The 26,177-nt window shown below is 38.8% G+C and overlaps 1 protein-coding gene and 1 long non-coding RNA gene across 4 annotated transcripts in view; one reads left to right on the forward strand and one right to left on the reverse strand.

Moving 5' to 3' along the window:
- The window catches only part of vstm2b (V-set and transmembrane domain containing 2B), a 28,909-nt gene extending 16,506 nt beyond the window's left edge, over window positions 1-12,403 (reverse strand). The window contains exons 1-4 of one of the 3 annotated variants that reach the window (XM_042413401.1): window positions 12,213-12,403; window positions 10,806-10,993; window positions 9,824-9,853; window positions 8,523-8,961 (exon numbers count right to left, since the gene is read on the reverse strand). In XM_042413401.1, the coding sequence (XP_042269335.1) occupies window positions 8,523-8,961; window positions 9,824-9,853; window positions 10,806-10,937 (601 nt within the window). In that variant the 5' untranslated portion in view covers window positions 10,938-10,993; window positions 12,213-12,403. The other 2 variants (XM_042413266.1, XM_042413332.1) reach the window with 2 other exon arrangements.
- Window positions 12,404-12,917: 514 nt separating this feature from the next.
- On the forward strand, window positions 12,918-14,106 carry LOC121898489. Its single transcript, XR_006096487.1, has 3 exons — window positions 12,918-13,150; window positions 13,767-13,798; window positions 14,008-14,106. It is a non-coding gene; the product is annotated as an uncharacterized LOC121898489 (long non-coding RNA).
- The last annotated feature ends 12,071 nt before the right edge of the window (window positions 14,107-26,177 follow it).

The following is a 26,177-nucleotide window of genomic DNA, read 5'->3' on the forward strand; positions in this document are numbered from 1 at the left end:
AAATCTATTTTATTGACTGACTTTTTTTCAAACAAGAATAACCAGCAAAAAGTTTCTCAGGTGCAAATTTGACATGAGACATCTAGGTAATCATTATAATTTAATTTTTAATTCTAGATTACATTCTAGTAATCTCACAACTGCTGTGTCATAAACTGTTCCTTTTGTATGAGCTTGTTCATGCTTTTCATTGAAGCTATATGATGTTTACAGTGAAACATTCAAACTCCAGACTTGTTTTTATGGCAGCACCATTCCATCAAATGGAAACACTGCAGACACACCTCCCCAAAATTCAGCCTGACAACTTCAGCCAGGAAACTCTAGTTCTCCACAAGAATTTAAAAATAAATGGCTAATACCTTTTAAATAATACTGAGGAATTTTAAGAGGAAATTGTGACAAAGACAGAAAACTACAAAAACAGACAAAAAAAGGCAAAAATTAAACTCGCGTACACACAAACAAGTAGGAAGGAACAAAAGAGAAGACAAGCTGAATTTGTTTTGTTTCACTGAAGGGTCAATGATGCACTTCACTAAAGGACTGTTTGATTCCAGCTGCATTTCAGGAAATAAGCTGATTCATAAGCTACAATAAATGTAGTTGAGCAAAGAGGAAATCACAAGATCACAGAATGGTTCTCTGATCAGCCACTGCACCACAGCTGCATGTAAAAATACTCCACTGACACCAGGACACTTTTCCTAATTGTGTTGACTCATTTCTAGAAGAATCTAAAAATGTCACCATCAGTATGATAATATTTTTACAGTTTGTCTTCTCTAATCAAACAGAATGTAACTGTATGTCAGTGTATTTAGTCAATAAGTCCTGTCTATACATCTGAATCTGTTAAAAGATCTGCTGCAGAGTGATTTGTAAAGGTCAAAGATTATGCCAGTGAGGTCACATGACAGATGTTAGTGATGGCGTTACACTGTAGACAGTGAACTAAGCTAGCCTTTTCAAAATAAAGTCACAGATCTGTGCATTCGATAAATGTGTTGCATTTATTCTAACTCACATTGTTTTACTTCTCTTGTACTCAGGTAAGGTTCATGAGGCATTAGCATGAGATATAATCATCATACTTTACACTTCTCTCCTGTGATGTACTGGTGTCTTTGTAGGTGTGTATATTGTGCCCCCAAACCCAACTCCCACTGGCCCACATCCCCTCAACTTAAGTATTATAGCGCACTAAAAAATCTCCAAACTTCATTAGATGTAAAGTCCTGCATTCAAAATTTAACTCAGGTAACAGTAGAGAGTATTAACAGCTAACAGATTATTATACAGTTATAGTGTTATATTACTAGATTATTATTTCTGATGCATTAACATGTAAGCAGCATTTTAATGTTGCAGCTGGTCAGCTGGAGCTTTTACCTACTTTACCTTAGTTAGATAGTTTAATATGTAACAATGTATCACATTTTATAAGATGATTATATGTTTTGTATGTGAAATATTTATCTGCATATCAACTAGAAACTATAGCTGTTGAGTATTTTTTTCCCTTTGAATTGTAGTAGAGTAGAAATGAAAGTAGCAGAAAATACAAACTCCTTCTGTGAGTATCTTCAAATTGTACTTAAGTACATGTGCTTAGTTATTTTCCATGACTGGCATTTTCACAGAGGATGGACCAGCTTGCTTGTTAGGAGAGCTTGAAATCTCAGCACCTGTTGAGGTGACAGTGGTCTGAGTGGAATTGATCACAACACTTTCAAAACCCTGCAGTGCCGCAGCTGCCAGTGTAGCGCTGTTAGCTAATGTTACGTCAATCATCATCTCCTGTGGATCCTTCACCCTCTAGCTTGTGACTGTCATTAGTGTCATTTTTGTCATGCAGTTTTTTTTCTTTTCGACAAAGTTGTGCCTTGGTGTGTTCACTTCAGCTCACAGGTTATGGAACAAAAGCGAGGGAAGGGACTCTTGTTCCTTGAGTTTATCCTGAAGACAGCACTCCTCTGTTAGTATACTACCTGAGAGGAGGCAATGCTTTAAAAGGGTAAAGTCGGGGAACAAAAGTCTCCAGTGCACAGTCAACTACATAGATTATATGAAAGACTGTATCATGACTGGCTGCCTTAACTCTGCGAGAGGGACAGTGATACAGTACATATCTGTGGCTATTTTTAGGGAAGCATACAGTAAATCCCGCTGTATACCTGCGTATATACACACCACTACACCTCTGGTTCTCTCTTTGACATTAGTTTTTGCTTTTTAAACTGGAAAATCTTGCACTTTTACTGTTTTACTTTCTCGACTAAACATCCAACTGATAACTTCATAATCAAACAGCAAAATACAAATGTTTATTTTTCTTGAATTTTGAAGTGTGGCTTTGTGGGGGGTAGACTATCAACCAAAATCACTTCCTGAATAATTTTGAAACAATAAATAGGCAAATGGTTAATTTTATATTAGTTTAAAAATCTGTGCATGAGGTTGGGAAGTTTGGAGACTGTGAGTCACATCATCATCTTAACATTGTATACTGATTGGTTTGACACCTATCTCTTGGGCATAGATTCTTGTGAAAACTGAGCTTTCAAGATATAGCCTCTGCAAGGCTACATTTATGCACTGGTAATAAGAAAATTCATTGAGTTCTTTGTCGACAAAATTAAGTTTGGGGCAAATACAATATGGACAATGTGTTAGTAATTTCATTCAGGATGTAGTCTGAAATAAGCATTGTGCTGACTGTGCTTGTGAGCATGTTAGTGGAGCCCTGGCTCTGTTAGTTCTCTCGTCAACTGAAATGGCTGGATGGAAAACAGTGTCAAATATTTTATGATTACAATGTAGCTTTTTAATCCCACTAACATATTCATGGCTATTATGTGAGAGATAATTTGGATGATCCTTGTTAGTTGCCTCATGAAATGGATTAAAGTGAATGTGTACAGAGAGGATTGGCACTAGGGTTGTATTATTAATTGAGCTAAAATTGAAAGTGTGATTTGAACATGCAGAAGCTAAACTGTAGAAGCTTTAATATGCTTCAGTGAACTCATCAAATCAGAAGGCAACGACTGGAGGGCAAGCAGTGAGAGTGGAGAGTAAGCAAGGCAATTAAAAATGTTACAGCTGGATCACTGGCTATTTATTTAGAAATGAAAAGACCAACCTGTAGCTTCAATACAAATGACAACATTTTTGTGATATGGACAGATTCATTTAATTCTTGTAATCTATATACTACAAGCTGATATTTATTGTTTATTTTTCATTCAGTTGCTGCCCAGCTATGTGTTGATCTGCAGAAAAGTGAAAAATCTAACCTTGGATACTCTCACACAGTTATATGTTTTTAGTTGTTGATGTTAAGTGTATTCCCTGCATTGCACATCTAAGCATCCTGCCCACCCAACCTCAGCCTGGTTGTCTATTTCTGTTGCATTTAGTGAAGCAGACAGCTGTTTAAATCAAACTAATATTCCACTGTATATGTGTTTTGAACTTATTAACCATATCAAAGAATCAATAAATACAAACACTGTCGATTACTTCCCATGGAGCCATTCATTCCTCGTATTTATATTCTGAATAAGGAATGTACGAGTGACTTGCATCACAAATCGTCAGTTCAAGTTGACGGGTGCAATAAGGCTTACTCTTTCTGGAGATTAACAGCTAAATGGAAGCATTGGAGAAAGGGTTGAAATTAGGTAGCAAGTAAAGAGACTGGAGTGTTTGCAGGTTAGCTAACTAGCTAGCACCTCCATGCCATCCAGAGAGATGCTACGGTTGTCACCAGGGGACAAAGTTTGCTAACACTAATAGCGAAAACCAAAGACTGTAACAGGGTAACAGAGGCATTCGAATTCAACTCTTGTTGATTTCACCAAAGATTAAATGAACAGGCATTTTGTGCTGGAAGAGAATTTTAGATCTTCCCAAACACAATTTAAGACTAATCAATACTTTTTAAGGCTTTTTTTTTAAGGACCCCCGGCCAGCCTGTTTTACCCTTTTTATTTAAAACACCATACACATAGCTTCACTGTGTAGGACACATTGCAATCTTTTCTTTAATTTCATGGAATAAAACAACCCTTCTTTAATTTCAAATTGAGGAGGTGAGTGAATTCTGACCTCTTTGCCAAGTGGGGGTCTCACAACATGACACTGACCATAGTTAAACACTGTAACAAAATGGAGATTGAACAGACCTCCTAGAAGGCCATTTCTGACCAATAACTAAATTATGGCCTGAACTAAAAGCATAAATGACCTTTGGGGTCATTTGAACCAGAAAAAACTCCAACTCCACGTAAACATTGACAGAAAACGCCTTTCCTTATCTCCACAGACCAAAGTCATAAACTCTAACTCACATCCCTGGAGGACATTGACTTTGACTTTGAGTCTCTCTTTAATCTGAGTCAAATCTGAATTTGTTTGAATTAAATGTCTAATCATTATGTATATATAATGTTGTTTGTCATAGAAATAGATAAAGAATGGTATAACTTTGATAGCTATGTGGTAATCTATTGAGGAAATATTAATTTTTGATTTTATTTTACTTTACAACGTGTGAAAATACTGGCATCTACTGGTAATGTTAGAACATCAAATTGAATTTTTTTAGTGTTAAGAGTTAATGAATGGTGACTATACAATGGTATTTTTTAATCAATTTTAAAATCATAGTTAAATTAATGAGCCAAGACACAATTCTTCTATTAAAATGTCTCTTTTCTTTGTTTTGCGACCAAGTATACGTGTATTTTAATTTATTTTATTTATTAAAATAAGTTCAGTTGTTTTTATTTTAGTAAGTCTCCTTTTTTCATGAATAGTATTTGCTTTTGAAGACACGTCAACTCACATGGAGTTTATCCATCAATGAATAAAGATTTGAGTGTAGTCAGATTAAACTGTATTCAGCATTAAACTAAAAGCCTGAATCCTCAAACCTAAACTGGAATGTTGCTCTGAAGAAGAGAGCAACGCTTAATCTTGATCTCAGCCTGCTTGCTGACAGCAGTACAGCCAAACTGGGAGTAAACCCGACAGAGACTCTTTCACGGCAGCCTGAATCATAGCTTAACCCTGCTTTACCAGTGGTTTAACACTGCTTCACCCACAAAGACTCATCTACAACACGGCCCAAACTGGGCCACCCCGCTCAACACTGCAGCTTACTACAGTTCAACCAACACAAACACAGACCTGCTAAGACGACATCAACTACAACAAAACTCGTTAACAGTAAGACATAACATGGCTCAGTGATCAAGGGTAGCTTTCCCTTACATTCCCCGTTGCAATACGTTATCCTTGAGTCACATACTTCCAGACACTATTTCTTCAATTGTCTTTATAATTTTATTTTATTATTATTTAAAAGCCTTATTATTCTTTTTCTTTATTATCTTATGCTTTATCATGTATCCTCGAGACATTTAGCTATTAATAAATGTCTAAAGTTGTTGTTTCTTGGGGAGAACAGAGTAAACAGAGGTCACTGCTTTGAAAAGAATTTAGGATTATGAGATTGATTAGATGATCAAACTGAGAATTGAATTCAGGGTTTAATGTTTCCTCCGGACATTAAAGATCACCCCTCAAGGAGGTGGTGCCCAAACAAGCTTTTATATTAATTAAAGCAGATTAATTCCTATAACTGAGTTATAATATGCTGCTGCACAGCTTGTGTAGAATTGAGTGTCTTTCTTCTCAAATGGATTTTCCCTTTAATGATTGTTAAATGTCGGCAATAATTGGCTGATCTAGATATAAAATCCCAAAACAAATGGTCAAATTAAAGCACACCATGCATTGTCAACCTGTAATATTTAAATTGTATCCCCTGTTACTTCTTAGCCTTAGAGCAACATTTGTCCAAAAACAATTTTAGTAGTGTGATATCATCACTGTTTCTGCCTTAAAATGGCCACAACAATAAGAGGCATTAAGCGATAAGGCTTGACAGTCCAATAATGGAAGTAGAGCTTCTGAATCTGGTTTTATGTGCTGTGTCAGTAATCGTCCAGAATAACCAACAGATGTAAGTTACATGAATGAACAGTCACATGGCTTTACAACTTTTCTTTTAATAATATGTTTTTGGTTTTACTGAAAACTGATGTTCTTATTGAAACATACCGAGATACAGCAGGATGAAATCTTGCCAGGGCTGGCTAAACTGTGTCCAGTAATAGACCCCCAGATGTTTATGTTGGCAGGTCTGGATTTACTGCAGTTTATCTAGCTGAATATGTGCATTTGGGCTTATCGCATGTTTGTCTGCTCATAGCCAGTCTGCAGGGTGGACCTGTTTTTCCTGCAGGACATTTAATCTGACGCAAAAACCATCTGATAACTGACCATTGCCATGGTCATTTTGGCCGATTCAGATACAGTATTTTTCATTTCACTGCACCACCACATGTCTGGTTTCCACCACAGGGGATTCCTCATTATAACTGCCATGCTTGGAGCAGATGCAGCTGTCAAAAAAAACCCACTGTGTTATTAGTACCTGTCCTGATTAAACTAAAGACTGCACCGTTTACAAGTGTCTGTAATCACTGAAGAAGATGAACACAGATTACTGAAGCTCAACTGTCGAAAACATTTCATATTTATTCTGGCAGAGCATTTCTCAAACAAATCAAAATCAATGTAGTTTATTTTTTCTCTACCATGTAGATGCTTGAAAGTTTCTCTGTGAGATGCTGACTGTCACACACAGTCGCCTCAATTGTAAACTTGAACTTTTGGAAATATTAAAAGAGGGAAATGTGCCCTTTTAGTCTTGCAGAGAAAGTTAGATATTCACTTCATCTATTTAGAGCTGGCTAGTAATTACCCTAATACAAATCACTTGTAGTTTATTATGTTTGAAATAGACAAAATGCAAACTTCTGCACTTGTGTAATGTAATGAATCATGCAGTTATTAAAATGCTGTGATACAGTACATCAGTAAGATTTCAATAGCATACCATGTATGATAACATACTGTATATTTAAACTATGCCTGATAATTTGGCTGATATTACTTTTCAGACACACTCATAGACAGTGTCAGTCTGTGCAGACATTTCTAAGAAAAAGCTGCACACAAGTGTAGCAGCAGCATCGGTGCTGATGAAGTCCTCTCCCTTGTCCTAGAGAAAAGCCTTTGAATGAGTGATCAAAGCTGTGAAAACAGTGGCTTGATACTCTTCTGAAATTACACAGCAGACTTGAGCACAGCAGATATCAGACCTTTTCAAAGATATCAATTCCAAATACCACCAACACAGTAGACTAACCCCTGTTATTTAACAACATATTGTAATGCCAACACATGGAAGTAGAGAGGCACTTCATATCACACATGGTATTCGCATGTCTTAGTAGCACACACAGCATCTGTCATACAGTCCACGGGGCTGACTGACTGCTCTCTACATCAGCAGCAGGGCTAACAAGACTCCACTAGACTTCGATGAGTTTTAATTATTCAGAAGTACGCTTCATCAAAGCCCCCCACCCCCACCCTCTTTTGCTCCAATCCCTCCCCGTACCATCTGCCAACCCGCTGGCAGAGGTAGTAATAAATAGGTGTTACACGTTCGTATACAAGTCAACAAAAATGCTCCCCTGATTTACAGAGATTTGAGAAGTGTGACGGAGGTTTGGCAGGAGCGTATGAATAGATGATGGGCCGGGTGATCACACTTGTTTCCAAGTATACAACCATGAGAGGACACATATGGTATGTATGAATGCAGAAATATTCATGCTCTCACATGCAGGGTCGCCACCAAATTAGATTTTTTTTTTCAACGAGGAAAATTCTATCTCACCAAATGCATTTTTTCTGAGAAGTGATAATATTACCGGTTCTCATAAGCTGTACATGAGCTTACTGAGTTACAGTGTGCACTGTGGATTACAGAAGATTAAAGTTTACAGTAGGAGAGTCACCACTGGTGCAAAAATAAGAAAATATGGACATTAATGAATGCACTTAATAATGCATTTAGCTTTACTTTATCCTAAATACCGTCTATACTACTAAAATCTCACTGTCTGCCTCTATGTTTGCAGATTGTGACAGACACTTCAGTAAATTATAAGTAATTTCCGCATTACTGCATGAACAGGAGGTTATTATTTTAAATGATTGGTGTCCAATATGCCACCAAAGAAGACTCCTGGAATATGTAAAGCACATGGAAAGATCACAAGAAGAATTGTACACACACAAAAATCTAGTAGTGGCAGGTGCAATTGATCAAAACACCCCACAGTGCATCTTGGAATTAAATATCTTCCACACCAACAAAAAGATAAAGGGTCCTTGTCACAGAGAAACAACAGCACATTTGCTCTGATTTGAGTTACTAAGACAGATGAACCTTGAGACAGATACAGACCAGCACACCGGGCTCATAGAGTATATTGTGCAGTATGTGAAAATCTCATGCGATTACTCCCTTTCATCACCACTAGGGGTCACTGTGGTTCTGTTCCACTTCCATCAACCTTCCAACATTCACTCACCAGCTCCGTGCTGCTGCCGGAGGATGGCTGCATTCCCTGGCAGCGGTGAGGCTGAGGACTTGGCCACCGAGGTGGTGGTGGACGAGATGGACGGGAGGAGGCCAGGTTGGGCCTGCTGAGGCACCCGATGCTTCCCCTGCCCTAATCTTTGACCCCCTGCCAGGCCCTGGCCCGGCTCCGAGGTCGCCTTCCCACCTCCGCCCCCTCCTAGAGCTGTGTTGGTATTCCTCAGAGGCCAGCGGTTCTGGATGTGCGACACGGCCTCCTCGGCCACCATGCCGTCACCCGCTGTGACGTGCAGCGCTGCATGGACCGTAAATTCCTGAGTCTCATCGGCCCACAGGTCAGACACGCGGCACTCATACACCCCCTCATCTTCCTTCTTCACCTTGGACAAGCTGAGGCGGTGGGAGATAGCGTTGCCCTGGACACGCACAGTCTGGAATGAAGGCAGAAAGAAAAAAAATGTGGCAAAAAGCAACGCTTGAACAACAACCAGTTTTAGTATGCATTAATCAGCATAAAGAGGGTAGTTTCATGTTTTATGACTGGAGGTGGAGGCAGAGGCACCATCAAAAACGCACCAACTCGTGACCCTGTATTAGCTGCTCAGCAGACTGACACATAAGTTCTTAAACAGCCTCAATTATCCCTAATAAGGGTACACTTTAACAGCAAGAATTTAACATATTATCAAAGCTAAACTTGCCTCGACATTTTTAACACTGACACCATTTTAGAGGTCTGAAAACATTACGAGACAAAGCATGTCTGAAGAAATTAGGACAGTGAAAGAAATTCTTCCTGGCAGATTTTTTTTTTTTTTTAAATGTGCACACATCTGCAAAAGAAGGGTCTCTTGAAGTCTAGTTTTGTGATGCCAAGATCAAACTTCAATTTACCAGTAATGATTAAAAGCTTATTTCCAGAAAAAGCACCATGGCAAAGACTCATTTAGTCAACCTTAACAAGCTGTTATTCAAGTAATCGACTACCGCTGAGAGTGTCAGACATATTAGATCCATTAGAGTTGAGTCAGACATTTGGCATTTAATGGTGTCATGCCATCATGAATAGACAAAGAACGTGATTCAGCCTGAGGAGCGAGCAATCTCCATCAGTGGGAGAAATATTACCTTCCACCTTTTAATCGTAATGCACACCCCATGTCAGGTAGCTATTTTCTTCCTTTAATTGAATAAGGCATGCATTCATGGCAGTCTTCTGTCTAATATTTGGGGAATAAAATTCTACTAAATTAACATGCTTCAATTTGTGCAGACAGGAAAGTGGAGACTTACACTTATTTTTGTGGCTTCCCTCGGAACAACCTGGAAAAAGAGAGACTTGTGAATTTCATGTATACAATTTTATTCGTTACTGAACTGTTACATAATAGTACAAAATTAATCGGCAACAATAACACAACATTTTTCTTTCGTTTGGAGGAGAAAGCAAAGTGCATGTAGAGAGCTGGTTGCGTACATTTCTCAAAGACGCCATTGATAACTCCTCTCTCTCTCTCTCTCTCTCTTTCTCTCTCATCGCCTTTCCCCCCACTGCATGTTTTAATGTGCTTAAACCGCAGAGGAAATGCCGCAGATGTGATTGTCCCTGACTCCTCAGACGACTGAAAAAGACTCAGACTGATTTGTCATGCTGAAGGGAAAAGTAATTCCCACTGCGTCCTGCCATAATATCCTATCATGGCGGTTTTAGGCAGCGGACCTGAGAGGAATGTAATGCTGTTGATAACCAACAAGTGCCCTTTCTGCAGTCGTAGTGACATCCCCCTCGTCCTGAGTAACGCACATGCTGTGTTGCTTATGTCTGATCGTAAAGACAATACAAATGCTGCAGCAGAGGTCAGACACATACAGATTTGTAACTGTGATGTGTGGATTTATAGTTTTGAAGACAAACACTGGTGATTGTTACTTTTAAAAAAACTGAAAAATACAGAAGAGCAAAGATACTGTCTGCATCAGGGTAATATCAAAGATATTTGCAGCTTACATTTACAAATATAGGCCAGTGCAGATGCATGTAGAGTGTGTGATTGTTGGTTGCTGGCAGATTTACATGGTAGATCTGGCATCTATGCATATTATCAGATTTTTTTTAGCTGATAACAGATAAAATATGCTGGGGCTGAGGTGTACGGATACGGCATTCGTCCAGATATGTGCAGGTCATGTAGGGCAGATGTAGTACGCAAACAGCAAACACAAACACTTCCTCGGTTATATATAGTAAACTAATAATGCTTACGTTGCCAGTTACCTTAGCTCTGTTGGCCGGGGAGCTGATCTGCAGCTCGTGAGGCAGCTCTTTAGCCACATCCTCCTTCAGGTACCACCACTGGATCTCCAAAGACATGGGTGCCGAGCTGACAGCCTTGAAGGCACAGGGCATCTCCACATCCTCTCCCTCCCCCACACTTACATCTTTAGGGACTTCAGTAAATGCAGCTTTGGTATGTATATGAGAGGGGACGAGGAGAGACAGAAGCAAGACACCAGAAGCAAAGATTAATGAGTAAGATGCCAACGTGAAACTGTTGTTCTACACCCGCCATAAGCCTAAAACATCCTAGAGGTTGGCCTGTCACTTCAGCCACTTATGTGTGCCGTCAACGCACACTTCTTCTATTTTAAGCTCACCCCCTATAGTCCCCATTAGCCATGATTTATAGAGTTTTATTAGAGCACCTGTGACCTATAATCTGCCTTGGGCTTTATTTGATCAAATAATGGAAAGCAGTTCTCCATCCTTATCATGAGGCTGTGATCTGGGTACATTTAGACAGCTGGATCATTCTCTCTCTTTGTGTTTTTAATGGTTTACTGTTTCACACAGTTATCCAACTATTCCTCTATTTCAGAGGGAAATGTACAGTAGAAATTCACAGGTTTAGATTCAGCACTAGCAGGAGACGTTTAATCCTGCAGACAGGTGGCATTTATTTTAAATATGGCTTTTTTTAAAAAAAAAAAACGAAAAAACGTCTATTTCCGACGTCAAAATATTTCTGTTATTCCCCACTTTGCCTCCTCTCTGCTTCTCTGGGGGGTTCACTTACCGTTTGCACAAATCATAAAGGGCGAATTGAGAATGAAGTAATAAAGGAGGCTGTAGAGTCCCGTTTTTTCCATGTCACAGTGCGGCTCGTCACACTCAGCACGGGCATTAGACGGTCATTTGACCTGGATGTGTAGCGTCCTGTTAACTGCCTAATCAAATAACTCCAAATATGGGCATAGAAGAACCCGAATCCAGAGGCAGCCCTGCATCAGCCAGGCAACATGTACAATCCGGAGGTGAGCTCCAGCATAATTCAAAACAAAATATCAGCGCAGAAACAAGAAGAAATGTGATAATTCTACGGTAAATGAGTCAAATAAGTGGTTTAATCCCTCAGTGGAAGCGGTGGCTCCTTTATTTCCCGTTGAACGTCGTCTCTAAGTAGAAACCGAACTTCCCGGTCAGCGGCAGAAACCTGCTCTTCATCATCACCCAGCTCCCCTGGCGAAGGAACGCTCTCCCGGGCTCCGCTCCAAGACCCATCACATAACCGGTCCTCTGTGTGTGTGTGTGTGTGTGTGTGTAGTGTGTGTGGGTGTGTGTGAGCGCTGCAACAGCAACAGCCCAGAGAGGAGACAGAGAGGACAACTTCTCTGTGATACTGACAAACAGGAATTATCGTCCTGAAGAGCCAGAGGTTTGTCCGTGGTTCCCGCTCCTCTCTTCTCTTCGGCCTGGCTGCTGTCAACCGACCTGGATCCTTCCCGCGGCTTAGTGTGCGTCGCGAGCAGCTGAGGTCCCTGGGCTCTCTCTCTCTCTCTCTCTCTCTCTCTCTCTCTCTCTCTCTCTCTCTCTCTCTCTCTCTCTCTCTCTCTCTCCAGTGTGTGCCAGTGTCTTGTCTTCTTCTGACTGCTACTGGCTTCCTTTATGAAAACACACACACATCACACGCACACACACACACACACTCACACTCACTGAGAGAGTACTGTAGCCTATCTATCAGAGGTAGTCAGAGCTGCGGTTTTAAATTAAGGGCATCAAGATAATCTATACAGCCTCAGACAGACAGTTCCAGAGGCTTAATTCAGATTAAATCCTCCATCTGAATAAAATGCTGCTCTATGAAAACCATTTAGGCTGGTACAGAGTGGAGAAGAGGGCTGTTTTGATGACGTGTTTCCCCCCCCCCAGACAATGTCATGTGACTGGCCATTTGAGCATTCCCAACACCTGCATTGGGCATGAATGTCAGTGGCATCATAATCTGTAGCCTACAAACAATAAGCAATTGTTTAGCAATGAAAAAAAATTTAAAAAAGGAAATAGAAGAAAATTAAGGATACATGTTAGGGATGCACCAATCCAAGTTCTTCCTCTTACAGGCTACTGATTCCATCTGCTCTCTTTTTTTCAATTTTATTTTATTTTTAAAAGGTGGCATAGGTCAGGGATTGCTTTGGAACAAAAAAACTGATTCGACAGCCCACCATGACTCAGTAACTGATGGCGGAAGATACTGGATTTTATCATGGCATTGATGAAGAAGCTGCATTCAATATGGATTGGTCACATCATGGCCGATACCCGATTCGCTCAATAAGGTCAGAATCTGTGATATTTTTGTAAAGTTCACAGTGCTCTGAGATTTATAACAGGCTGTGAGTCATCACTGACTTGTGCAGGAGTGTAGGTTGACTCTGTAAGTGAGACGATAAATTTGTATGTATAAAGGCCCTCTAATGAAAACAGCCTTCTGCAGCTCTTCTGCAGTATAGGCAAACTCACTGCCTTACTAGATCTCAGGATTGTCGTGTTCTGATTGTTCCCAGATTACATTCCCAGATGGAATAAACACAGCAGAATTTGAATCTGGATCACCTAATTTCTTTAGCTGTTTTCCAGGTTTTAAATGAATAATTCCTTCATTATTATTGTGATGGTAAGATCTGAATGTGTGCAGATCTTAAAAACCTATCTTTAAAGTTGAGTAATTTATGAGAAAGTCATTTTTACTACCTACAGATGACATTAAATTTATCCAACATTATATTTATAAGAAAGATATTTAAATTACACTAAAAATCACTGCCACACGTCTTAAATGTGTAGGAAGTCTATGCATGTGCAGTTTTTTATTCAACCTTAGACTTTCTTGATAAAATGGGATGTAAGCTGAAGTGAAGACTACATTCAACTGATTTGTACATTTTATTTTAGGAGAGGAGGCTTGTATAATAAAGACCAGCAAGGTAAACACACAGTACATACAATGGATTTACAAGATTTTGCGGTAGAGTGTGTTAAGATTATTTCTCATATCAGAGAGAATAAATGTATAACTTCAGTTCCCCTCCAGAAATACTACATTTTAAGTTTCTGACTTGAACCTCAGCAAAATTCGGGGAGTTAAAAAAAACAAGTTTTCTACATGCTTTTTTTTTTTTAATTTTATTTTCAGGAATGCAACTTTTTTGTGCAGGATTACTTGCCCCCACCCCACATGGACAGGACATGTTAAAGAGAGAAAATAAAGTCATGTCATCCTATACAAGGATAAGACAGCATTCTTCCACAAGATATTCCCTCATTTGGTCTTTTGATAATGCTGGTGGAGAGCATTAACACTTCACTCCAAAATCTCCTGTAGGTGTTCAGCTGGTTTGAGACCTGGTGACTGTGGAGGCTGTAGCATATGATCAACTCATTTATTCTATTTTTTCCTTTAATTTGTGGCTCATCTGTACCACTAAGATGAAGTTCTGTGGGGTTTTTGTGTGTGTGTGTGTGTGTGTGTGTGTGTTTTTTTGCTACATAGATAACCATATCTAGCCAGCAGAACTTAACAAGAAGCTCTCTTCTGTTTATGCCTTCCCAAACTTTTCAGCCCCTGACCCCCAAAATAATGGTGCCCAAGACTCGCAACCCCACCGTCCTCAGAGGTGGTTGAAGTATACAAATGTTGTACGCACAGGCACTAATAGGCTTATCCATAGAAGGGCATAACAACACAAAAGAAAACAACAGCCTAATAACCATAATGTTATTTTATAAAGTAATTTAATATAGGCTAATAATGTTAAACTTACCTAATGGGTGGGCACTATGCTTGGAGCACAGCAAGTCCATTCTGGGTTTAATTTTGGAGATGGCCACTCGGAGATCATCCTCCACTCGGAGATCATCCTCCACTCGGAGATCATCCTCCATTCAGAGATCATCCTCCACTCGGAGATCATCCTCCATGTTTAGTCGCGATCTGTATTTATTTTTAATATACGTCAGTGCCGAGAAAGACTTTTTGCAGAAGTAGGTAGAGCCAAACGGCATCAGTACATTAATTGCGGCCTTGGATAGCTGTGGGTATTCCCTCTCGACTGAATTCCAGAACGCAGCTAGCGTCTTGAAATCAAATGCTGTCTTTAAGGTTCGATTGCTTGACAGTTCAACCAATGTGCTCTCCAGGTCAGATGTCAGGTGATTTGCAGTCGTTACAGTGAATGGAGATCTTATCCAGTCATATTGTTCCATAGGTGTTTCCTCAGGAAAATACTTGTTAAAGTGTTCCAGGAGGGCTTGAAGGTGGGTAATGATAGACTTCTTGACTGTGTTAACACTCAGTTCATTTTCATCCATGAATTTGTCCAGCTCAGGAAACATATCAATCCTACTCATTTCAACTTGCAAAGTGCAATGTTCAACTTCCCTTGTGAATGCGTGGATTTTATCATTCAGCAACATGATGCTTGTGTTTTAACCTTGCAATGACATATTAAGTCTATTCAGTTTGTATGTTGTATGTTGCAGAGAGTGGCTAACAGCCTGGTTTTAAGTGGATGTGATTTTATGTAGTTGACCATTTTTATCGCAGTCACAAGAACACTTTTAAGCTCTGGGTCAAGTGTTTTGCTTGCATGTTTTGCTCTGTGTATAATACAGTGCATGAAGTTCACGTATGGCGCCACTTGTAAGACTCCTGCTGTCAATCCTTTCTTTTTCCCTAGCATCACTCCAGCACCGTCTGTACTCACACCGATGCACTCGTCCAAAGACAGTCCCTCTTCTTTTAGTTTGTTGTCAAGTTTTGTGAAAATGTCTCACCTGTGCACGTTCCATCAGCATATCCTTGTTTAGTTTTCTGTCAAAGCTGTATCTGATGAATACAAGCAGCTGAGCAGAGTTTGATACATCTGTGGATTCATTTAACTGCAAAACATATTTCCCTTTCTTCTCAACCAGCTGACAATTAATATCCTGGGCTAGGTCGGTGATGCACTGTGCAATGGTCCTGTTAGACAGCAGCACTGACTCTAGCTCATGGGCCAGTTTATGGGCCATGCATAGCCCAACTTATAGCTATAGCAATGGGTTTGATCAGGGTTTCCCCAATTGGTGTATGGCTTTTCTGCTTGTGCAGTTAAATAATGATGCCTTTTGAGCTATGACAGGGATTGTTGTTTGTTTAGTTAGGACTTTCTTACGGTCTTGCAACTCTTGCTCCTTTCAGTGGAAAAAATCTACGGGTTTAGCAGCGAGAGAGGGTGCTTGGTTTTCAAGTGTTGTAGCATTTTTACAGGCTTTAGGCTTTCATGTGCAAGCACCTCAGTGCACACTACACATTGGTGATGTACTTTGTTGACGACGATGCATGTGAATCCATACTGGATGTTAAGGGTGTGCCCGAATACAAATACATTATACAGCAAAGCACAAATAGTGGGTTTTTTAATGAATATTTGTTTCATACAAATATTTAAAAATTATTTAGAAATTTGTTGTTTTCGGGAAGAAAAAATGTCAAATTGACCTTCAAATGATGCTTTCGCTAATCTGTCTAAAAAAAAGAAGAGAGAAAGAAAGAAAAAAGAAAACACAATATCCATACCAGATAATCTGACTTTGAATAACTGCACTTAAAAAGCAAATGTTTTATGTGCATGTGCACGAGTGAATGTGTGTGTGTGAATTTGTGTGTGTGTCTGCATCTTTGGGCAGAAACTTTTAGATTTCTCTCTCTCTCTCTTTCTCTCTCTCTCTTTCATACACACACACACACACACACACCGACACACACACACACACAGACAAACCACTACTGCTCTGTCTTGAATCCAGATGTTCTCTATTGAAAGTCTGAGTGTGTGCATGTGTGTGTGTGCTTGTCTTTCTATCTTTGTGAGGATGTGAGTGAGTTGTGAGTTTAAAACCATCATTGTGAGGACATCTGCATTGTGAGGACCGATTTTGATGCTTTTGAGGATTTTGGCCAGTCCTCACTGAGAGTTAAGACTTAGTTTTAGGGTCAAGGTTAGAATTAGGTTTAGGTTAGGGTAAGGGTTGGGATTAAGTACTTAGTTGTGATGGCTGAAGGTAAGGTTAGGGGCTAAGGAATGCATTATGTCAGTGAGGGTCCTCACAACTACAGAAAGACAAACATATGTGTGTGAGATGGTATTTGTGTATACATCTACAGTTTTTCATGCAGCAGTGTGTGTGAGTGCAGCAGGAGGTTGGCTTCACATTTCACATCACAAAACAGAAAATGCATTAAAGTTATACTTCACCTTAAATTTTTTTTGTATTAAACTTACTCCCTATAGGTTGGAGAACAGCATCTGTGGTCAGTTTGGATTAGTTACTATGAACTCCAACAGGGATGCTTTTGTATTGAATAAAAGTGGTAAAAATGTTCAGAGCAGGGTACATGGGGCAAAAGAAGCTACAATCGGCACTCTCTTAAATACTATAAATAAGCTTAAATAATATTCTAATGAATTAAACCCATTGGGAAATACTGCTGTAGCTGCATTGTAAGTTATTGATCCTGTTGCTATTTACTTGTCTGGTTATAGCTTCATGCATTGGTTCAATCAACTGCAACAATTTATTTCAGTTGTATATTTTTACATTTCAGGAACAAACTGCATTTCTAAGTTTTCAAATCCTTCTTTTTGCAAGATATATGCATGTACTAATCTAAAACAGGATCTTATGGTATTACAGGAAACACTGATATATTCTTTTATGGATGAATTATAAAGTTATTAATGGGTGACAAAAGGGCTCTGGTAAATCCAGAAATGAGAGGTACTTGTTTTCTTTTTAATTGGTGTAAATGAAAGTTATTTTGACTAAAATGTTATGAAATAACTTTGTGTCTCAGGTATTGAGTAACCTTGGGGGAGACTGCGCAAAGAGGGGAGGTGGATAGTATAAAGGGAGGAGGGGAGGGTAATCAGTGTTTGGATAAAAGAGGAAAAAAAGAAAGAATTAAGTAGAAATATGTATCTGTACTTATTATTCTATGTAACAACAGAACATTAAATGTTCCCACATCTGTCCATCTCCCAGAACAGATACCATCCAATAAAAAACAAAAATCTGCAGGGGTACAACATATTTGTCAATATTTATAATATCTAACATTTTTACTGGGGACTTCATACCACTCCATCATACAAAGAAACACACAGAAAATACACACATTCCACAGAACTATTGTATTACTCCAATAAGAAGCAGGCAAGAGTGTTCAGCACCATGGACAGTGCCACAGACCCACAACCCATTAAACTCAAATAAAGTTGTGTCCCAATTCCATACTACATTCTAATTGTTTACACTAGATACAATACATACTAATCTCTATACTATACTGTTTTTACAGTTTACAAGCTATAAACATACTTACTTTTATTATACTAACAGCAAATTATACAATACTCAGGCCTGTGGGAGTCAGTTACATTTTTTTTCTTAACTGCTCTTGCAACAGTTACAATTAGTTAAAAATGTTTCCAACTCCTCCATTCTCTTTGTGTATTGCATTTTAGGAAATACACTGAAATGTTAAATACAGAGCTTCTGGTAGAACCTGTGAGCCCTGAAGAGGATAATAGCACAACAGGGAAGCAGCAAGGGAGGCTGATAATCAAAAGATTAATTTTGAGTGGAGTATCACTTTAAATCAACTAGAAAAACTCACCAATCCCCCCTCCACAACACACACACACACACACACACACACACACACTCATATAATACAATCTACAAGACAACCAGTGTCACAGGTATAATCAAGTATAATACCAGTGTGATTCTTCCCGTCACTGCTATTGTCCAACTCTCAAGTAAATCTCAACATTCTGTTTTTAGTGGATTTTTGATATCAGTGAGGCCTCATGACTTCTGTTGGTAGCAGCTTGTATTAAACTTTGGAAAATACATCTGAAGATTAACAATTTTGATGGGCATTAATGGCAACAGGAAAAAAATATTACAATGGTATTATCCCTTGAGTGCAGCAAGACCCTATTCCCCTGCCATCCGTATTGTATTATGCAGGCCCTTTGGTAGACTCAACCTTCTTATCTCCACACTGAAGACAGCACAGACTGTACATGGCACAGGACTGTTGCCAAACTTACTACTAAAAACCTCACATTTAATGTCTGATATGTGCTTGTCAAAGACTACATGGCAACAGGACATGCTTTAGTTCTAGGGCTTTACATACTATAAAGATCATTCAGAAATCACAGTCAAACTTTTTGACACGTGCATCTCACAGTGAACACTTTTTGATCAATATAACAGAGTCAACCTTGGCAGCATTGTATGGAAATTAACAAAAAACTTAGTCTTTGTAATAAGACGAAATAAACATTTAAAAATGCACACACCAATGAAACACTTACTGCCACTGCTTCATATTAAATGCTGGAAGATTTTTATTGTGAATTAGCTACATGAAATGTATTTTTAGAAACATATGTGTGTTTATGTGTCTGTGTATGACAATTCATGTCAACCCATCCAATAGTTGTGAAGACCTTTCACTCCAGTCTAAAGCAATGGACAGACCAGCCAAAATTGCAGGGCATGTATCCTAAATATTAATAAGAAATAATGAAAATAAATACTAGTGGTTGCCAGGTCTTTAGAAAAGGTGACAGCATGCTATTTTCAGAGTTCAGAAAGAATTTTGGTAAGGACAAAAATGGACAGTTTGCCCTAATTTTCTCAGAGAGAAACTGTGCTTCTGGAATGACTCATAGCTACTTTGAACATTCTCAATAATATATTTATCTTCATATCTTAATAGGCATATCATGTTTGCCTATTAAGGTAGTTTTTCTTTTTACTTTTTCCATCTTTTTTGTCTAACTGGTATTTCAATTTAAAATATTTTACTTCATTTAACCTCATTTCTCTATGTAGTGGGTAGCAGTAGGGAAACCTATCAAACAGAGAATGTTTTACTTGAAATTACAAATACAGACAACTGGAATGGACTTTCTCCAATTGTGTAGTACATTATGTCATTAAATTTCTATAGAGTGACCTTGCTCTGTCAGTGCAGACATCAGTACATTCACACAGTGAGCAAAAAGGTGGTTGCTCTCCTCCCTGTGGCAAATCGGACTTCAATCTTAATCACCTCTATTGAAAGAGACTGTGAACAGAAAAGCACACATTCTTTAGTTAAAAAAAGTCATTTCATATAGCAGGAAGCAAAATCTCTGTACATTTATCTCTGTAGTTACTGATAGAAATGTCATTTGCATTTCTCCTCACATCTTTCTCTCTGCCTGCCTTGGCTGATCTCAATGTGCTTTTTTTCATTTTGTATTCCACCTGTCTCTTCAGCAGAGCCAATTTATTTGCTTCGGACAACACAGTATGTTGACAGAATCTTTCTTTCAGTTGCAGATTTCTTCTGGATCTGAAAAAGTGTAAAGAATAAAGGACAAATTGTTTCTGCTCAACATGCACAGCATCTTCAAACACAAGAATTTAGACCACCAATTTCACACAAATGGGTTCACCAAGTTCAACAACTCTTCTAGCCACAGGATTTTCTCAGCTCTTTGTTACACAGCAGTTGTCCTACATATGGGTTATTGTTAGGAGAGCATCCTGCCTGAAATTAATTGTTCAGTACATAATTTTTGTACATGTTCACCATCTTAGTTTAACATGTTAGCAAGCAGTGTTTAGCTTACTTTAAAACAATACTTGTTACTCAATGAAAAACAGCAACAAAGTTAAATTACTAATTACATTTCTTTCATGACTCAGCCTAGCTTTCCTGCCTTTAAACAACTCCAAAGCCTTCACACCAACATGTGATGCATTTCATTTATACCATATTTCTCATGTGCAGAAAAAGAATATAAAAGACTGTGTTTTTTTTATAAATACTGAGTATATTCTAAACATATCTGTGACAGTTTATTCACCAAAAGATTTCTCTAAATCCATCTCTTCTTACAGCCCAGATCTGTCCTCCAGCATACTGTTTCCAAAACAATTTACATAAAATCTGCATTATTAATGACCACCTACTCCGATTGGCTGGAGGTGTGACCCCCACCTTTACCCCCAGCCGATTGGAGTACTAACTAATTAATAATGCAGGTTCCCATACATCGCATCTTTCCCTGAAGTAATGGCTGCAGCTGGAGACATAACACGTAAACATATAGTGGTCTAATCCTGAATGAAGGGGAAGAGCCTGCTGTTGCATAGTTGAGGAGGATGTTTCAGAACGGTAAAATCATGTCTAAGTTTCCTCATAAAATAAAAGTCATAGCACAGATATATTCCTTTAGCAGAGTAACAGAAAGAAACAATGTTTACAAGTGTGCTTGTTTTAAAACATCATCCAAAGGTTGAAGATGCAAAAGTAGAACATCCTGTGGTGCACTGAATCACGTTAAGCAGACAGTCGGCTGTAAAATGTGTGAAACATACACACAATCACTTGACAGAGGGAACATTGTCTCCAAAAATGAATTTCAGCCATTCCTGACGTAAATCTCCATCCTCTGGAAGGCTGTAAAGACTTTTGCCGAACAACCAGCAATACTTCCAGTGTCCTGCTCTGTTTGTCATCTGGCTGTGATGCAAACTCCGACTACAGAAGTCTCAGTGTAGCACTGGGTGGCAATGATGTAAGAGAGATTTAAATAGCGGTTATTATTTGATATATTTCTTGTGTCTATTATATATGTTACAAATATTGTTTTCAAACTAAGGGGTCAATGTTTGTTCTCAATTCAATGTGATGTAATGTCATTGTGACACTGTGGTATAGGAAATCCTACTCCTAGGCTAATTGACCTCAAACTTGTTTCAATCAGAGGGTTGTTTGTTGACCTCTGAGGTTAGCTGGCGATATCTTTGCCTTAAGCCTACTGTTTTAGAAACTGTGTGGATCAGGAGGTACCTGGATGAGCTGAATTTGAAAGATGTCCTTGTTTGAAGTTATTGACTGACCATTAGGTGTCTATGAGATCATCCTATGACTATACTTGTTTGTAAGGAGGTGTAACAGTTTGTGGAAGTGTCTATTTAGGGACCTGACAGTTTTTAACTTTGCTTCTGCAGAGGTACAAAGCTGTCTTGTTTGTGTTTGTAATCTTTACAGAAAGGGCTGGCTTTAGGGAAATGGCCTACTCAACAACAGATAATTGTATTTTTGTTCTGTATTTGGACCTCTGTATAATTGTAACTGATTGTGTAATGGATTGTACAGTGTCTACAACTGCTTCAACAAGTAACAATGTTTAATGCTCTCTTGTGTCTTTGTGTGTTCTTGAGTGAGCCATACTAACATTTCTACAACAACTGGCTCATGCTAATGCTTCCTAGTATATTTGATTTGACTTTCTGGTGTGACATAGCAACGAGTATCACGTCAACACCACTTGCTCCACAAATTTCAAATAACTTAAAAAGAAAGGCAGAGGATATAAAATTGAGTAATTTTACAGCAGAGGCTGGCCCCCACCATCACCCTAATCCATCCAAACACTCATTTTTCTTCCCACAAATCCTGAATGTAGTCTTACGTACTAAATATAGGCAACGCCACCGGTGGCTAGCTAGCAACTGAGAAGACAACATGTAAATAAGATATTGGAGTAAACTGGAGGCATATTTCCCCTCTTTTGGTCGACGTGAGCTGCCTTTCCACATCTCCAGTCCCTACACCAAGCACACTAGCATGTCCCTGTTTAGTTTGTTGACTGAATGCAAATACAGAAAATATATATCAACTCCTCATCAAACCCCCAGCAAACAAGTACAATCCTCACATGTAAAGTACCAAAGTATTGCCAGAAATTGTAATGCTTTGCTTTTTGTTTCAGTAATGAGTAGTGTAATCACACTGTTAGCATGTTTTAATTAACACTAAACAAAAGTACAGTACTGAAGCTGATGGCAATGTCAGTTTTTGGTGTTTGGTCATAAACCAAAGCATTAGACAAACTGAGATTTGGAACTGATGATGGTGCGAGATGAAAAGTCAGAGGGTCACCAATGTTTTTACAATTCATCCAGAGGGGGGCATGAATGTCTATATCACATTTAATGGCAATCCACCCAATAGTTGTCAAGACATTTAAATCTAAACCAAACATTTCCAACCTGTTGATTGCACTAGATAAAATTCAGGGGATCACCAAAGTCATTGGGATTCATCTTCTGGGAACCTTACATACCTCTACCACATTTAATGGCAATCCATATAATAGAAACAATAGTTAGGACCACGAATGTCTTGACAAAATTTCCATCCATTCAATATTTGTTGGGATATTTTAGTTTGGAACAAAGTTGTGGACCGACTGACAGATCTGACCATCCCTACAGCATGGCTAAAAACCACCACACTAGACACTCACAACTCACAATCTGAGCTGAGTTATGATACTGAAGGTTTAGTAAAAAACAGAATTTCACTGCTCTCAACAGGTCTTTGATTTGTGTCCACAGTGCTCAGCAGAGAAGTTCCTGACAATTTTATTAAAGAGACAATTAAAATGCAATCAAAAGATATGAACAGTGGTTTGCCACATTAAGTTTCATGATTGAATCAATGTGTTGTGACATTAGTTGTGATTGAGAGTTTATGAGAACAACATTTGTTCAAGGGGAAGATAAACTTGCTGGCTGGTACACTGACATTGATGTTAAATAAAGGTTGTTGTAACACACATTCATGCCAGAATGTACCAGACAGTCTGTGTGCGTGTATTTGTGCTGTCTACCTCATAGCCATGATGATGATGTTTTCAGTAATGTAAAGTAGAGTCTATGTGTGTGTGGACATGGTGGAGGCTCTGGCTGTTCCCTTCATGCACATACTGCAGTTGAACAAAGGCACTGCTGAGCAGACGGAGAAACACAAAATAACAGAAAGGCAAATCTGCTCTTTCTGCTTGTTTAGGGAAAAAATACAGCTTGAGGAAAGCCAGTGCAGATTTTTCAGGCCTAACAGAAGCCAAAATCATCCTACAGAGAAGCTGAATGTCATGACGACAGCTGCTTCATCTTCCTCATCTCCATCCTTTGCCTCAAGTCACTTGTGATGTCATTTGAGTCAGAGTTGGTTGGGGATGAAGACTGTGGTGTAGAGTTAGAAAGAAATGAAGTTACTATACTAGATTAGATGGGACAAGCTAGATATTTAGGGCGTTTTCACACCTGCACTTTTTAGTCCAGTCGAATCGGACCCTTGGTGTTTCTTTACCCCCTTGGTGTGATTTCTGTAGGCAGATCTAAACACAGTAAATGTGTAAAAGTAGTAGAGTAAAAGTACTCAAGTGAGGACCAAAACAATTATCCACTGATTTGGACCAGAGCAAACAAACTATAAGTGTGAAAACGCCCTTGGACACCAGAGCAGAGGTCAGGTAACCAGCCAGAAAAAGTGAAAACACGTGTGGGTTTATAGGACCTGTAACAACTGTGTTCCCTGCCAATATTAGGCGTACACTCCTTTTGTTTATAGTTCTCTTAATTACATATCTTGATTTGATAGTTTAAGGAATTTATGTTCATAGAAATGCAAGAACAATGACAAAAATGCAATTAAATAATATGTTGATTTATTTATAAGCTGCACTCTTGCAGTGCAAATAGTCCAACTGAAAACCGTTTTAGTGACAGTGAAGGCACAGAAAATAAAGGGGCTGCATTATCTTCATGTTGCCTGAGTTCCTCAGACGTGATAAATGTGTTAACCAAAAACAATTAAAAGTGAAATCCTCTTCAAACACTGAAGCGTTACTGGGTAAGTGAGATCCCACAGCAACAGTGGCTGCTCCTTTATTTGTGCCATCTCCAGTGATCAGTCTATAGAAATACTGTAGAAGCATTAGTGGTCATCTTATTTATTGTATTATTATTATTATTATTATTTCATTGAGTCCCTACTGACATTTGATACACAGAATTGCTATTTGCTTTAGCATTTTTATTGCTCATTATGATTAAAGGTCTTAACACTTTGGAAAATCCCAGTTGCAGCAAGCTTGGACTGGACACAGATTAATTCAATAATGTGAATATGCTGGCTAGAAATGACGTTAAGCACCCTAACTCTGACTGTGGATAGCTGGGCCTTGGATGCGACCAAACACAAGGCTTCTCTAAGCTCTTGGCTGCCAGAGCCAAGACGAGTCAGAGAAGGAGAGAGGAAACTAACTTTTGTATTTGTTGTCTACACCCTGTGATTAGTGGCATTGTTCTCAAAGAGAACAAACAAAACCAGTAGTGCCACTCTGTTTGGCCCCTACAATCTTCATCTTCAAGTATGATTTGAATTTGAAAAGCTAATACACTCTGAAGAATGAGAATGAAAAAGTGAAAAATAGGATCTTTTGAAGGATTTTCAGGTTGTTCCCGTATGAAAACATTTCTGCACTTCTCTTTGTAAGTGCAGGCAGGGTGAAATCTGATTGGTGGTTGTATGCTTTTTTTTCTTTCAAAGCCTCTAATTCTCCATGTACTCAACAGGAGTGCCATGGGTCATTACAAGGCCCCTAATGGCTGACCGTGGGAGTTTACATAGACAATGTGGCAGCTCTGACACTATTATTTTGTGCTGGAGAAATTGTGTACTCCAAATTTTATCACTACATCATTGTGGCACACTGTCAGGTTGAGCATGCAGGCAAACTTGAATTCATTCAGGCTGTATCTGAAATCAGTCCTTACGTACCATATAGTGCACTATATTTACTTTCTGCCATTTGATTTAAAGTCCCCCTCCACTCAAAAACATGTTTTTCTTCGCGTTTCTAAAGTTGGATGTTTGAGCTTCACTGTGCAGAATGATGTATGTGCAGAGTTTGACACTAGAAGGCTGTTATTCATCTGCTCAAAGTGGAGAGTTTTTCTGTTCTCAGTGAAATTAGATTTTTAGGTGTGGGCATACAAGCATAATTTGTGAATCATAACTAGTTTGGAAGCCAATCCTGATCCAACATTCAACTTACACTACAAGTGTGATGAGGAAACTTGAAGCCTCCAGTGCACAAACACAAAGAATGAACTTTACAGTGAAGTAGGAGACATAGTGCATCCAGCAGTTAAACTTTTGAAAAGAAATACTCTTGCATATTCACAAATAATGGGTTTTCAGTAGATGCCATTTTAAAGATTTTGACTTGGTAATTATACTTTTGTGTGGAAAAACCATATCAAGCACACATTGTTGTTCGAAGCACAGTATTTTTATATGTCTTAATACATGTCTGGAGGGGATATTTAAATAATTTTTGTGTGATAAATTCTGTGCAAAATCTGATTCATGTAATTGCAAAAAAAAACTCTATA

This window comes from Thunnus maccoyii, chromosome 1 (genome assembly GCF_910596095.1).
Source record: "Thunnus maccoyii chromosome 1, fThuMac1.1, whole genome shotgun sequence".
In the NCBI taxonomy this organism is placed as follows: domain Eukaryota; kingdom Metazoa; phylum Chordata; class Actinopteri; order Scombriformes; family Scombridae; genus Thunnus; species Thunnus maccoyii.